Below are 14962 nucleotides of genomic sequence, written 5' to 3'. Positions count from 1 at the left end.
CACACCCACTTCAAAGCCACATCTACTCCATTAAGGCCACACCTCCTAGTTCCTCTCAAGTAGTTCCACTTTCTAATGACCAAGCATTCATAAATATGAGCCTATGGGGGCTATTCCCATTCAGACCACTACAGTGATGAAAATGTAGTTATTTGTTTTTGTTTTTGTTTTTTGTTTTTTTTCAAGACAGGGTTTCCTCTGTGTAGCCTTGGCTGTCCTGGAACTCACTCTGTAGACTAGGCTAGCCTCGAACTCAGAAATCTGCCTGCCTCTGCCTCCCAAGTGCTGGGATCTGCCTCCCAAGTGCGGGATTAAAGCCATGTGCCACCACCGCCCAAAAATGTAGTTATAAACCAAGGCATTTGTCAGGCCATGAGTAGAGATATCAGGCAGGTGAGTCACAGCAAAGCCAGGAAGTATCATTTATGGCCCTTAGATGCTATCTGATGACATTCTTAGCCTTTATTGGTGAAAGCTGGCGTTTGGACATTCCAAAGGATTTACCTAATAGTCACAAGGATCTTAGGTCACTTACAGAGATGGGCAATAAATGGCTTTTTAGAGGGTCAAGATAGCTCAAAATCAGTTCGGCTCCCAGTCTGCATTATTCTAGCTTTTCACAAGGGATCGACCTCATAGGAGGATTAGGAGGTGTGTGCTTGTTGGAAGAGCTGTGATGGGGGAGTGGTCTTTGAGTTTTCCAAAAGCCCATGTCAGGTCCGGCTCACTGTTGTTGGTGCTCCCCTTCTTCCTCCCCCCACCCCAAACCCTGTGTGCTGTGGCCCTTCCACCCCCACCAGCTCTTTGCTGTTCCTCCGGTATCATGCCTGCCTGCATGCCGCCAGGCTCTCTCGCATGTTAAAAGATTTCTTTTATAAGTGTTGCCTTGGTCATATTGTCTCTTCACTAAGACAACCAGGAGCTTTAGTTTACAACTTTGATTTGTACTCCTTTTGAGCTAAGCCACTGAGGTCTTGCGCACATAGTAGGTTATAAAAAGTTGTGGAGCGAGATTTCTCCCGAAGCCTGGGAGACCTTCTGGGGTTAGCAGGGTAAAGGACATTCCGTTGAGGGAGGGCAAGGCTGCGGGACATCTTGCATCTCAGCCACCCTGGCCTATGGTACAGAGTTGGAACCACAACCAGGTTCGGGATGAGGCCCTGGTCAGCTGCGCCTGCCTCAAGTTTCTCATGTCCCACAGCAGCAGGGATCCGTCGCTTCTCGTTCTGATTGGAAGCGCCCGGCAGAGGGCACTCGGGAGTGATCGGGAGCCCGGAGCCTCCTCTCTAGACAGAATTCGGCCATAGCGTCGCATCACTTCCGGCCTGAAGGGGCGGGGAAGAAGCCGGAAGTCCCGAGAGCTCGGCGGTAGAGATGGAGGAGAGCGAGTACGAGTCGGTTCTCTGTGTCAAGCCAGAGGTCCATGTCTACCGCATCCCGCCGCGGGCCACCAACCGTGGCTACAGGTGACCTTTCCTGGCTTAACCTCTCCCACCCCCGCCCCGGCATGCACTGCGGGGGTCAAGGACGGGTGGTCGGGCTTAGGGGCGGAAAGGATGGAGCCCCGTGGCTGCTATCATCGGGGCCAGACTTAGGAGGGGTCGCTGGCCGTGAGCCGTCACCGGGACGCCCGCAACCGTCACAGCCGGCTCCTGGGGACCCGAGAGGGCAGCGGGTTCCCTCGGCGGGGTCTGCCGGTCGTGTCACAGCGCTAACCGACAGTCTTGACGGGATCCCAGAAAACCCTACCATCCGCGGAAGTCCCCACCGGCAGGGCGCGGGAGGGAACCCGGTCATCTGGGTGACCCGTCCCACGAAGCCCAGGGACCCTGTTCCTATCTCCGGCTCTCTTGTCCCCTAGTTTCACCCCTGATCACAACTGCAGCTGGGAGGACACCGCCGCCCTTGTCTTGAGTAAGCGTCACGTGAGGCAAATAAACACAGATGCCTGTAAACACACCGAGTGTCTCTGGAAGAGAACCCAGGACTCGATTCTAGGAGAGGAGACCCAAAGTTGGATAGTTTCCCTAACCGAAAAAAAGATGAAAAACGCATTGATGTGTCCTGTGCCCTACGGTGGGGTGTTGAGTGGCTCTCGAGGGCGATGTGTGTCTGAGATGTTGGGAAACAGGAGGTAGTCGGTACCACAAGTGTGTTGGAGGGCCAACTCCATCTGCCCTTTGCCCTTGTGTAACACAGGCTCATAGCGAGTTTTCCGGATGGCTATCTTATAGAACACCTACTGTGTCGGTGCAATAATTTTAAAATATTAAAATAACAAAAATGGAGGTCAGCAAGCTGCAACTGCCTGCATTTGCTTTGTGTGTCTGGGTATGATGCGGGTGCAGGTGTGCATGCCCACGTACATGCATGCAGAAGCCACAGGAGGACCAGTGAGTGTCTTGCTTTCTCCCTGTCTGTTATTCCCTTGAGGTGGTCCCTAACTGAACCTGGAGTTGGCCCTTTCATCTAGACCAGCTGTTCAGTAAGCCCAGTGATCCTCCTTTCTCTGTCCCACCCCACACAGTGGAGGGTCTACAGGTAGCTGGAGCCAGACCTGGCTTTTAGGCTCTGGAGATCCAAACTCAGGTCCTCAAGCTAGCTCATCCCCACCGGACCATCTCCCCTAGCTGTCTCCCTTTCCTTTCTTGTTATCAAACCGGAGATTGGCCGTCTACCCATATCTGTTGGGCCTTCCTTCAGTAGACTAGGGTTAGCTTCTCTTGGTCCTCCAGAGGGTGGGGTCACCAAGCGTCCAGCCAGGCTGGCTTGATACACAAGAAACTGCCAGCCCTGCACTTAACCTTTAGGACTCTCCTTAGCCAGAATCTAAAGCCCTCGGTGCCAGTAAGAGGAACAGAAACTGAGCCTGCTGCCTTGTTAGCTGAGGCTCTGCATTCGTGTGGATCTGCCACAGCTGCCGGCTGGAGTTCTAGAGAGCTGACAGTTGCTTAAGAACTTCCCAGAAAAACCTTCTGGAAGTACCCATGGCACTTGCTGTTCTCTTTGCCATTGCTACTACAACTAAACTCGGACACTATTGCCTTTTAAAGGAGCCAAAGGCGTTGACGAGGGTCCTTGTTTCCTCCTACCTGGAATACATTCGAGAATATGCTTCCTAGCCGCTCTTTCCTCCTTTGTACCCTCATGCACTTTTAAGCTCTTTCTACCAATGATCCTGTCCCTCTGTACCTCCTCCTTGGTCTCAAGGTTTCCCGGCTGGTTGGTCCAGCCAGCATGGCACCACGGTGCCTTAGCAGAAACAATAGGCCCCAGCTGCTTCCTCTACGGAAAGGAAGCTGGGAGGAAAATCCCACATGGGTGAAGGTCTGTGGTCTTCAGAACAGGGGCCAGCAAGCAACAGCTGCCTGTGGTTTTGAATGGCCACAAGCTTAGGAATAATATTGTTTACAACTTTAAATGACTGGAGACTTTGAAGATTGTTTCCTAATGTAGAGTCTGAGCTTCAGATTTTGTGTGGTTACAGAGGTATAGCCATGTTCAGGAGATGCTTGCCAAGCATAGCTTTTATAGAGCTATTACAGTTTTTATCTTTAAGTTTGCTTTGTGTATGTGTATGGATGTTTCGTCTTCACGTACCACATTTGTGGCTGGTGCCTGAGGAGATCAGAGGGAGCCTGTAGGACTCAAGTTACAGACCCTTGTGAGCTGCAATGTGGATGCTGGGAATTGGACTTGGGTCCTCAGATAAGATACAGTAGCCATCTTTCCAGCCCCTGTAATAAGGATTTTTAAGTTTATTTACTTAAGCCGGGCGGTGGTGGAGCACACCTTTAATCTCAGCACTTGGGAGGCAGAGGCAGGTGGATTTCTGAGCTTGAGGCCAGCCTGGTCTACAGAGTGAGTTCCAGGACAGCCAGGGCTACACAGAGAAACCCTGTCTCAAAAAACCAAAAAAAAAAAAAAAAAAAAAAAAAAAAAAAAAGTTTATTTACTTATTTATTGTGTTTATCTGTGTGGGCACATTTCTGTCACTTCCATGTGGAATGTGTTTGTCTGGGCACATTCCTGTCATATCTATGAGGAGGTCAGAAGACAATATGGGGGACTTGGTTCTTCCCATCTACCATGTGGGTCCCATGATGGCATATGCCTTTAATCCCAGCACTCAGGAAGCAATGGCAGGTGGATCTCTGTAAATTTAAAGTCAGTCTGGTCTATAGAGGGAGTTCCATGTTAACCAGGGCTACACATTGAGACCCCTATTTCAGAAAAGAACTGTTTTTTTGTTGTTGTTGTTTTAAAGATTTATTTACTTCTTTTATGTATGTGAGTATCCTGTAGCTGTACAGATGGTTGTGAGCCTTCATGTGGTTTTTGGGAATTGAATTTTTGAACCTCTGCTAGTTCTGGTCAACCCCACTTGCTCCACCCCAAAGATTTATTTATTACTCTACATAAGTACACACCAGAAGAGGGCGTTACACACCAGAAGAAGATCCCGTTACAGATGGTTGTGAGCTACCATGTGGTTGCTGGGATTTGAACTCAGGTCCTTTGGAAGAGCAGTCAGTGCTCTTAACCGCTGAGCCATTTTGCCAGCCCCGAAAAGAGCTGTTTTAATTACTTCTGTTGGTGTGTATCTATCTGTGCATGTGTGCTGTTGTGTGAGTGGCCATCAGTGGACAGTTTGTGGGAATTGGTTCTCTCCTGCTCTGTGTAGTTTCATAGATCAAAAGCAGGTTCTCAGGCTTGGCAGTGGTTCCTTTCCCTTTCCAGCCCCTTCCCATCTCACCAGCCCCTGCATGTGACATAGCCTCAGAGAGACTATGTGGCCTGTGGTGATGGGGGTTTGCCAACTGTGTCCTCGAGCAAGCAGCCCCTCCCCATTCTCCATGAGGCATGGAGCAGGAGGCTCAGTGTCTTTTGTCCTCCCAGGGCCTCAGAATGGCAACTGGACCAGCCATCGTGGAGTGGCCGGCTGCGGATTACTGCGAAAGGGAAGGTGGCCTACATCAAGCTGGAGGACAGGACCTCTGGTAAAGGCTCAGGACATGGGTTAGGCTAATATGCCTGAGCTTCCCACTGTGGAAGAAAGAGACTGCTCTGGCCAAGCCAGGCTGTCCAGAGCCATGGCAGAGCCATTGCTGCAAGATAAAGGCCTCTGGGTGCATCCGAGTGCTAGTGGGCTGAGCTGGCTGGGCTGAGCTCCTGAGAGGCTGCAGGCTTCAAGGCCATCGTTTTCATTTAGGTCATTGCTGGTGACCCAGCTGCTTCTAAGATACTGGACTTAGCCTGGGCCTTGTGGTCGTGCTTAGAATCCCAGAACATGGGAAGAAACCCTTTCTCAAACCAAAACAAGGGTGCGTTTGATCAGACCCTGAGGGCACTATTAGAGTACCTTTGAGCGCGGAGCCCAGCATAAAACCTCCTGGCTCTGTGGTCTTCGCTGTCTGCCAGGTCTCCGAAACTAAACTAAGCTAGTGTGTTTTAGACTCACTGACGTGAGTGGGCCCATGACTGCTCTGCTTTCTGCAGGAGTGACACATCTGTGATGGCCCATCGCCCTCAGGCTTAGAGCCAGCCACAGAGAGAGAAAGCTGCTGAGCTGGGTGGTGGCAGCACTAGCCTGGCATTACTGTGTGGGCATGGAGGTCCAGCATAAGTAGGTTTTTTTTTGTTTTTTGTTTTTCCAAGACAGGGTTTCTCTGTATAGCCTGGCTGTCCAGGAACTCACTCTGTAGACCAGGCTGGCCTCGAACTCAGAAATCCGCCTGCCTCTGCCTCTTAAATGCTGGAATTAAAGGGGATTAAAGGCATGTGCCACCACTGCCTGGTGTAAGTAGAGTTTTTAATCTCTTTTTTTTTTAAAGATTTATTTATTTACTTTATGTGTGTACACTGTAGCTGTCTTCAGACACACCAGAAGAGGGCATCAGATCCCATTCCAGATGGTTGTGAGCCACCATGTGGTTGCTGGGAATTGAACTCAGGACCTCTGGAAGAGCAGTCTTAACCGCTCTGGAAGAGCTCTTAACCCACTGAGCCATCTCTCCAGCCCTGAGTTTTTAATCTTTAAAGCAGGTAGATCTCTTGAGTTTAAGGCCAGCCTGGTCCATGTAAGCGAGTTCTGGGACAGCCAGAGCTACATAGTGAGACCCTATCCCCGCTCCCAATAAAAAAAAAAAATGCCCTAGAAATGGGGGCTCTTTTAAAGTATTTGGAAAGCCTTGTCAGTTAAGTAAAAACTGTTGACACTGTAGCCTATGGCCTTAAGCTCTCTGTGGCTCTGCTTGTCCTTTCAGCAAGAATAGATTTGATCAGATCCTGGAGTAGGCTTTGTCCAGCTCTCCTGCTGTGACTTGTAATAGGAAAGCCCTAGAGGCATATAACAGCACCTGGCTGGAGGGGGCGCCCAGCTCACCTCCCTCACCTCACTCTGTCCCTACAGGGGAGCTCTTCGCGCAGGCCCCTGTGGACCAGTTTCCAGGCACCGCAGTGGAGAGTGTGACGGACTCCAGCAGGTACTTCGTTATCCGAATTGAAGACGGAAACGGTACGCGTGGGTCTGCAGGGCTCTTCTGAGCAGAACCATTGCCTCCGGAAACAGGAGACTGACGGGTGTCACCCCCACCCCCTAGGGCGACGTGCTTTTATTGGGATTGGCTTTGGGGACCGAGGGGACGCCTTTGACTTCAACGTGGCATTACAGGACCATTTCAAGTGAGTGCTTCCTGGGGACATGTATCGTTGTCTCCTCCTCCCTGGTTCCCTAGACAAACTGCTCATCCTGTTAGGCTGTCCAAAGATGCTTTCTCTGCTAGCAGCTACTCAGTCCTCCTCCAGGTAGCCTTCTCTGCTCTGCTGGTCCCCAAGGCTGTGTGCCGCCTGTGTCACCTGGCTTAGCTTTCTCAGTGTCCCTTTTCTTCCTCAGCAGCCCCTGAGCTGCCAGAGTCCTTGTCAGGCTCCTGTGGCTCTAAGGGTCTGCTCCTTTATAATGTCACAAATGGGACTAACATTTCCAGGTCACTTTGCAAATGTTGTGGTGTCCTTTGTGGAAGGACAGAGCATCCTCAGGGCTCTGCCTCTGCTGGTATGTAGACAGTGCCTGGCCATTTGTGTGGACACCCCTGTCCCGTCGGCTGCTAGGAAGTTAGGAAGCACTACCCGGTGCTCTGCTTTTAGGCACCTGTCCTGTCTCAGCACAGGAATGTCCAGGAAGGAGCCAGAGGTGTAGACCATGGCAGGGACCAGAGGGAAAGGCTCTCCTACCTGGGTGCCATGTCTGAGTGAGCTTATCTAGCTCTCAGTGTTTAGGACTTAGGGTCTAAAGCAGTAGACCTCAACCTTCCTAATACTCTGACCCTTTAGTACAGCTCTTCATGTTATGGTGACCCCAAACCATAAAATTATTTTGTTGCTAATTCATAGCTAACTTTGCTACTGTTAGGAGTCATAATGTAAATATCTGTGTTTTCTGATGGCTTTAGATGACCACCCAGGAGTTCATGACCCACAGGTTGAGAACCTGGTCTAAACCATCATGCTGATGAAGGAGCTGATATCTGTGTAGATGCTTAGCAGTGCCAAAGCTGGGACCTGGTTGGGAAGTTGGCCTCAGCACAGGCTTCCTAGATGAAGGTGTTGCCAGTGAATGCGGGCCAGCCGCTGTTCCCGCCTTACCACTCTCTCCCTGGTCCTCCCCCAGGTGGGTAAAGCAGCAGTGCGAGTTTGCAAAACAAGCTCAGAACCCAGATGAAGGCCCCAAGTTGGACTTGGGCTTCAAGGAGGGCCAGACCATCAAGATCAACATCGCAGTGAGTCCCGCCCTAACGTGGTTGTGTGGGTCACGGATTTATAACGTGGGCCATAGCTTGTGACTCTTGAAGGCAGCAGCCCAGAGCCTCCCAACACCATACCCTTCCTAGCTCAGTTCCATTGATGTAGTCAGACCTGATCCAGCAGCTTTACCTCGAGGCAGGTCGACCCTGGGCACCAGGCCTCTGCTTCCATGGCATTCCAAGTTGAGCGGAGCCTATACAGATGTGACTGCAGAATGGCAGGAGAGTGTAGAACCAGAGCATGCCATGGTGCTAGGGCTTTTGGGGGACTCATGGGAGGAACGCATGGCCCATAATGCAGGAACCTAAGGAATACTTTCTGGAAGCAGTGACCTGGGGGCAGGTGGGCGGGTGGGCATGATGGAGCAACTGGCTATTGGAGTGGCTCAGGAGAATCCGAGGGCTTCTCTCAAGCTGTCTTGGCCTCATGCCTAAGCAGGGAAGTGGGAACACTCTGGGTTAGAAGGCAACAAGGAGGATGCTGGGAGTCTTGGGCAGCTTCTGCTGGCGGTTTTGTCCTGGCTTCTCGAGGCTTCTTCCTGTGTGACTGTGCATACAGCATCCCCTGCCAGCTCTTGTCAAAGAGAAGCAGGTTAGGGTGGACTGGGGACCCAGACATGCTCTCTTTCTGGCTGCTGGAGTGGAGGGGGCAGTGGAATTGGGAGGCATCTGGGGGAACCATGGACCAAATGGCTCTGTATGGAGAAGGTGTGTGACTCTGAAATAATGCTTTTCTTCCTTGCTTACCATTTCTCTCTCTCCTGCTTCATGCTGCTGATGCCTTGGGACCTTGAAGTTGGCCAGCTGGCCCTTGAGAGAAATGCAAGTCCCATCCAGTGGACTGGTGGACTGGGATTCTTTCTCTTGCTTGGAAGAAACTAACATTTAATGAGCGTCAGCTGTGGGCCAGGTAGTGTTTTTCAGGTGTTCTCGTATGACTTTAGCCTTTCCCTTTGTAAGAGATGAGAGTGAGGCACAGGCAGGAGGGGACTTGGCCAGGGCAGGAGAACTGGAAAGAACTGGCCCAACTGGGTGCATGTGGAGGATGCTGGGACTTCCTGCTGCTGTGGTCATAAGCGGGGACCACTGTTTTCATTAGTGTCACTTGCGCTGGTTTCCGGCTCGATGCTTTGTTATGTTGTATTGAGGTGTTGTGTACAGAAAAGCACCAGGATGCTAAATGTAAAGCAGTGAAGTTTTCAAGTCCAAACTTAAGGCTGGGAAGACAATGACTGTCGGTAAAATGCGTGCCTTGCAAGCATGAGAACCTGGATCTCCCACACTGACATAAACATGCTGGTGTTAGTAGCACATGCTTATAATCCCAATGCTAGGGGGCAGAGACAGGAGGATCCCTGTGCTCACCGGCCAGCCGTCCTCGCTAACTGGTGAGTTCCAGGTCAGTGAGAGATGCAGGCTCAAAGAGGTGGGTGATGTGTCTGAAATGACACTCAGGGGTGACCTGTGGTCTGCACACTCACATGCACCCCCAGCCACATGTATGAACACACACACCCTACACTTGTATGAACACACACCCCCACATGTATGAACACACACACACACCCTGCACACCCTAAAAGCATGGGATGATCTTCCTAGGTCAGGAAGTAGAAGACTGAGCCCTTGGGGAGCGTCCGCCCTGCCCTGACTTCCAATGCCCTGGATTGGGTCTGTGCTTCGCTTCTGTGAGTTGTGTGGGAGACTTACTCACTTTGATATGTGATCCCCTCATTCACTGTCGTGCCATGGACGTCATGTTAGCCATGTTCCCTGTGGCTGTTCGCCCTTTGCGATGGCACATGCCATTGTGCCTGTGCTCCTGGTCCATCTGTTTCACTGAGGATGGACATTAGGGGTGCTCCCTCGGGGTCAGCTCCAGATACTGCTGCTGCTGTGAATGGCCAAGCGTGTGTCTCTGTCGCTCACGAGAGGATGGGGCGGCAGAACCCTGTGCTGCACTGTGGATGCATTTGGATGCTTCGGCAGAGTACTCTAACCAGCTTCTCTTGCCCCACCATGCATGAGTGCTCTGGCTGCTCGGTCCTTGTCGGTCCTCCCCAGTCGGTCCTCGGGCTGTGTGTGGGATGGAATGGTGTATGGCTGTAATCTGGTGTACTTTCCTGTTGAGATGTGAGATCAGGTTTAACCCTGACTGTACTGCTGCTAGATAGGAAATCGGGGTGGGTTGGCTATAGCTCATGCTGCTGCTGTTGGGCCCGTCATTTGCCGTGCAGGTGTGGAGGACTGGAGGTCCCCATGGGTTTTCCGGTGCAGCTGACTCTGGCGTGATGGCTGACTTGGTTCTTCTCTTCCATTTAGAACATGAGAAAGAAAGAAGGAACAGCTGCCACCCCGAGAGCCAGGCCCGCCAGCGCAGGGGGGCTGAGCCTGCTGCCCCCTCCTCCAGGGGGCAAGAGCTCTACCCTCATCCCTCCCTCAGGAGAGCAGCTGTCCGTGGGGGGCTCTCTGGTCCAGCCAGCAGTTGTTTCTGGTTCAGGTGAGTGCTGCAGAGACTGGGCCGGCAGTACTGGCAGCTTTGCTCATGCTGTGGGCTCCTTCTCCCACTTGCTTTGTACCCGTGTGACCAGATGGTGGCAGTAGATAGCGTCTTGCATCCACTTGAGGTTCTATTCCTTGGCCTTTCTCCTTTCCCTTCAGGGCCTTGTCCTGGAAGGCAGTGACCATGAGGTCCTCAGTATGCCATGGCCTCTGCTCACATGTGGTGGGAAAGGTGAGCCACAGGTGCACAGGCCAAATGAATGGGGTCCTGATCATCTCCATCGCGGGGACCCTTGAGGAGCTCGGGCTGTGAAGGGAGGGCAGTGGGCCAGGCATTCTAGGTAGAAAGAAGAGTGTGGCCAAGGCTCACATTATTAGAGAGGTGGATGTATTTGTCAGTGTGCTATTGTAAGCAGGAGAAGCGAGGCAGGAGACCTAGTGTATTCTCCGGGTCCACCATCAGGTGCTGGGAAGCTGAGTGGGCTGGGCTGAGGACCCCTTACCACCTCCTTACCAGGCAGCGCAGCAGGTTTGGAGTGAACACATCTAGGCAGGAAGACTTCCTGTGCTCCCGGTTCTCAGGGTCTCTGACATTGGCACCTCTCTCTGGAAGTCAGGCTTCCAACCTCAGTTGTATGAGGTTGATCAGTAGAGTGCCAGAGTTGAAGTTAGCCTCTGCCTGGTATCCGGAAATGGTTCTTCTAGCATTATGTTGAGAGCGTGCTAGCTGGGCCACTAGCTTAGGCATCACTAGGGACAGGAACGACAGTCTGAATGCTTAGGTCATTCTTCTGTGTGTCTCAGCCTTCCCTGGTTCCTGGTCCCTGCCTCAGTGCATATGGAGAATTAGGCTCTGAAGACACCATAGAACAAGTGTTTCTTGACGCAGTATGGATAGAATAACATTCTGTTAGACAGCTGGAACGTGCATTTAACACCTCCATAAGCCATAACAAAGCCAAAAACCCGAATGTAGCACCATTCTGTCAGGACCATTTGTACACATGGAGCCCTTGCTCTCTGTGGCTTCCATCCCAGTGCTCATGGCCTGCAGTGAGCATGCTCACTATCAACCATAGGGGAGATAAGAAAGCAAACTCAGTGATCCGCCCAGTCACACAGCTCATCCTGGCCTGACCTTCCTGGGGCTGTGCTGAGGTTCAGCTGAGATAAAGCACCCTCAGCAAACCGTCAAATGCCCCCTCAGGGACCTTGGTTTTATCTGGTTTTCCAGCCAGGGCAGAGGACAAATGGCAATGTGGCCATCAGCAGCATGGGAAAGGCTCCAGGAAATGGAGAGAGAGGCGGGAAGTGGTCTCGGCTGGAGACTCTCCCTGCAGTGTGTGGCCTGTAGCTCTAACCAGTTGATCCACACAGTTCCCCAGGCTCTCTGGAAGGAGCTCTGAGTTTTGGGGAGGCATTCTTCACTCCAGAAGCCAGGGCAGGGCACAGGTGTGACTCACTTTCCCTGGCACCCTTTCCTCCACCTTGTATGCGGCTCCTGCTTTCTCTCTAGGGGTCATCAAGAGCCTATGGAAAAATTGGTGGCAATGTGGCCCTTTCTGGAGTTGCTTGTTCCCATAACATGTCTCGTGGGGTGGCAGCTGCCTGGGGTCCTAAGGCTGGCCACTTTTAGCAAGTGAGACCACCAGAAAGACATCTCTGACTCTCTGTTTTTTTTCTCCTTCTCACTGGACATCACTAGGAGGTGCCACAGAACTCTGGCCACAATCTAAGCCTGCTGCCGCTGCCACTGCTGATATCTGGGGAGACTTCACCAAATCCACAGGGTGAGGAGGGTAGCTTTCTGGGCTGGGTGGGCCAGAGCTGTTCCCCTGAGACCCCTGGAATTGCTGGTTGGACCTGCTGTGAGGCCAGCTCTGGTGAGACATTTTCATAGCAGCCACAGGACAAAGCCCTGCCTTCGGTAGGGTTGCCCTCTGCCTCTAAAGGCTTTTCACTGTTCCCCACTGCCTGAGACCTCCAGCCCCAAACTTGTCCATTTCTCACCAAGTGTTGCCCTGGGTCAAGAATCAAGACCCTGATTTTAGACAAGGACCATCTTGACGGATCCTTTGAGGCAAGGCATCTCCTGAGCTTTAAGGCCTGCCCTTGGAGTCAGTGTGGGAAGATGCCAGGTTCCTGTTATTGGGGGTATGGGAGGCTCTGGAGTGGTCAGCATGAGTCTGTTTTCTGTAAAGGAACAGACAACTGAAGTCCACACACAGGCAGGTTGGATCCTTGAGCTATATCTGCTGCCTGCTGCTCCGGGCCATCTGGGGACTGCCTGCCTGCTCAGAGCTCCTACCCCAGAAGATGCCCATTCTGTCTGCTCTGCAATAGCTGGATCCTGCCACTTTCCCTGTCTTTTTCACAGGTCCCCCTCCAACCAGTCTCAGCCAGGCACCGGCTGGGTCCAGTTTTGACCTGCACAACTTTTTCTTCAGCCAACTCTGGGAAGGAGCTGCCACGAAAGGAGGCAAAGTGCTCCCTGGCTGGCCCCTGGCTCCTTGCCTGGCTGTCTTGATAGCCCGAGCACAAGAAGCAGTAAATCGGCACATGCCACACTGTTGGTGGTGCTTGGGTGCTGCTCAACCAGAAAACAGGAGCGAACACTCCAGGGCCTGCAAGCCCATCGCCATCCTCTCCGGAGACACCCAGACCTGCCTTCCTCCACCAAGAGATCCTTATTAAACACAGCCTCCAAAGCACAGAATGGATTGAATTTGTGGCCTGGGTTCAGCTCTGCCTCTCGGGTTAGCAGGTGTCCCAGATTCACTGTTGGGCAGAGGACTTCTGCACTCCGTCCATAGTGGCCTTTGTCAGGTACCTTCCAGAGGAGTCCTTCCGATGGCTAGCAAGTCTTTGAGCTGCAGCTTGAATGGGCTGTCGGGGGACACTGGAAGGGATTAAGCAGCTTTTTGAAAATGTTAATACATTACTCTGCTAATACGCTGACCTGCACTAATGCACCCCTGTGAGGGACCCACCATGGTGAGGGCCCCTGACACACCCTTCCCCCTGCCTGAGCCCTGGAGGCAGCCGTGGGAGTGAGCCTGCATACCTGGCTTTCCTGCCTTCCAAATTCAGATGAGACAGGTTCTGGAAGCCAGCTACACAGTGCTGTGGGAAACCGAAGCGTTACAGACGGAGCCAGGCTGCCTGGCTTCTGCTTCTGCTCCAGGCTCAGGTTCAGGGTGTAGCTGGCCCACTTGACTTTCCCTGGTGGCTTCTGAAGGAACATATCTGTAGGTACATCCTCCTTTCCTTCAGAGACTGTGACAGAGGGAGCTGTCCGCTGGAAGTTCGGGCCACCAGGAGTAGTTAGTTCTCCTCAGTGAGCCTCCTAGTTTTCTTTATAGACTTAGCCTTCCCTTCCGTTAAAAGGTTTCTTTTTTGAAGGGTCAAGACTGTGCTGACCTTGTGGGACCAGAGTTTTAAAGATGGAAAAAAATAAATGTTTTTACTTCTGTACTACATCTCAGATGGATATGTTTTTGGCAGTGTGGGTGCTCAGCTCTTGGGTGCCTGGGCATCCTGACATCCAGGGAGAACCTTTAACTCTAAGAATATCACATCTTAGTGTGTCTAGAGGAGTCACTAGCGGACACTGATTGTGTCCCAGAGCCTCAGTGTGGTGAACCTTGTTTCTGCAGAGCCATCACAACAAGCCCAAGTGTGAAAGGTGCACGGAGGCCAGGCAAAAAAAGGGGTTTAAAAAATGCTAATGCCTGAAGGTTCTGGCTAAGAGGCAGCTTTATGGCCACAGTGTCCGGTCACCGGCACAGGGGAGGAAGGACCGGGGCTCCAGGATCCTGCCCATTGACAACACACGAGGCCTGGGCCCATCTGAGTGATTGTTGTCTTTGTGCATGGGAAAGTGAAAGCTGGAATGTGCAGACCTACCTTAGAGGGGGCCCGTAACTAGAAGACTGCCAGGTGGTAGTGCCCACTATAGTTCCAGCATTCAGGAAGCGGAGGTGAGAACATGGTGAATTCCAGACCAACCTGGACTGCACAGTGAGACTTGGTATCAGCTGTAGAGCTGGAGAAATGGCTCAGCATCTAAGAGTGTGCGTCCAGGCCAGCAGCTCACAGCTGCTGTTAACTCCAACTCCCAAGGGATCCAGTGCCTCCAGTCTCCCTGAGCGCCTGCACTTGTGGGCATACACAGACACATGATTTTCTGTGTATTTTTCTGTGTATGGGTGTTTTCCTGAATATATATGCTTGTATACCATGTGTGTCTGGTGCCTGTGGGGGACACACAGGGCACTGCATCCCGCAAGACTAGAATTACAGACAGTTGTGAGCCATCGAGTGGGTGATGGGAATTGAACCAGGGTCCTCTGAAAGAGTCATCAGTGTTTTTAACCACTGAGACATCTCTCCAGCCCCATTTAATTTTTAAAAATATTCTGAGGTCAGCACTCGGCTTCTTGAATCAGAACGGGGCTCTGGATCTAGGACAACCCCTTGTTGGAGGTATGACCACTGCAACTTTTTTTTTTCTGTGTGTCAGGTTTTTTCTTCAGTTTGCCCTCTATTTTAAAATTTTGGTTTTTGTATATGAGAATATTTTGCCTTTGTGTATGTCTGAGCAGGACGTGTGCCTTGTACCTGTAGAGGCCAGCAGAGGGCGCCAGAGCCTTGTCAAG

At 51.9% G+C, this 14962-nt stretch overlaps 1 protein-coding gene across 1 annotated transcript; it reads left to right on the top strand.

The window, feature by feature from the left end:
• The first annotated feature begins 1318 nt into the window (after positions 1-1318).
• On the top strand, positions 1319-13781 carry Necap2 (NECAP endocytosis associated 2). Its single transcript, XM_031379311.1, has 8 exons — positions 1319-1466; positions 4900-5000; positions 6413-6517; positions 6603-6684; positions 7670-7778; positions 10125-10302; positions 12010-12094; positions 12682-13781. Exons 1-8 carry the CDS (start codon positions 1375-1377, stop codon positions 12728-12730), a joined length of 801 nt encoding a protein of 266 aa, XP_031235171.1. The 5' UTR covers positions 1319-1374; the 3' UTR covers positions 12731-13781.
• The last annotated feature ends 1181 nt before the right edge of the window (positions 13782-14962 follow it).

Source organism: Mastomys coucha, unplaced genomic scaffold (genome assembly GCF_008632895.1).
Source record: "Mastomys coucha isolate ucsf_1 unplaced genomic scaffold, UCSF_Mcou_1 pScaffold18, whole genome shotgun sequence".
NCBI classification, from domain to species: domain Eukaryota; kingdom Metazoa; phylum Chordata; class Mammalia; order Rodentia; family Muridae; genus Mastomys; species Mastomys coucha.
This window is presented reverse-complemented; position numbering and strand designations above follow the sequence as displayed.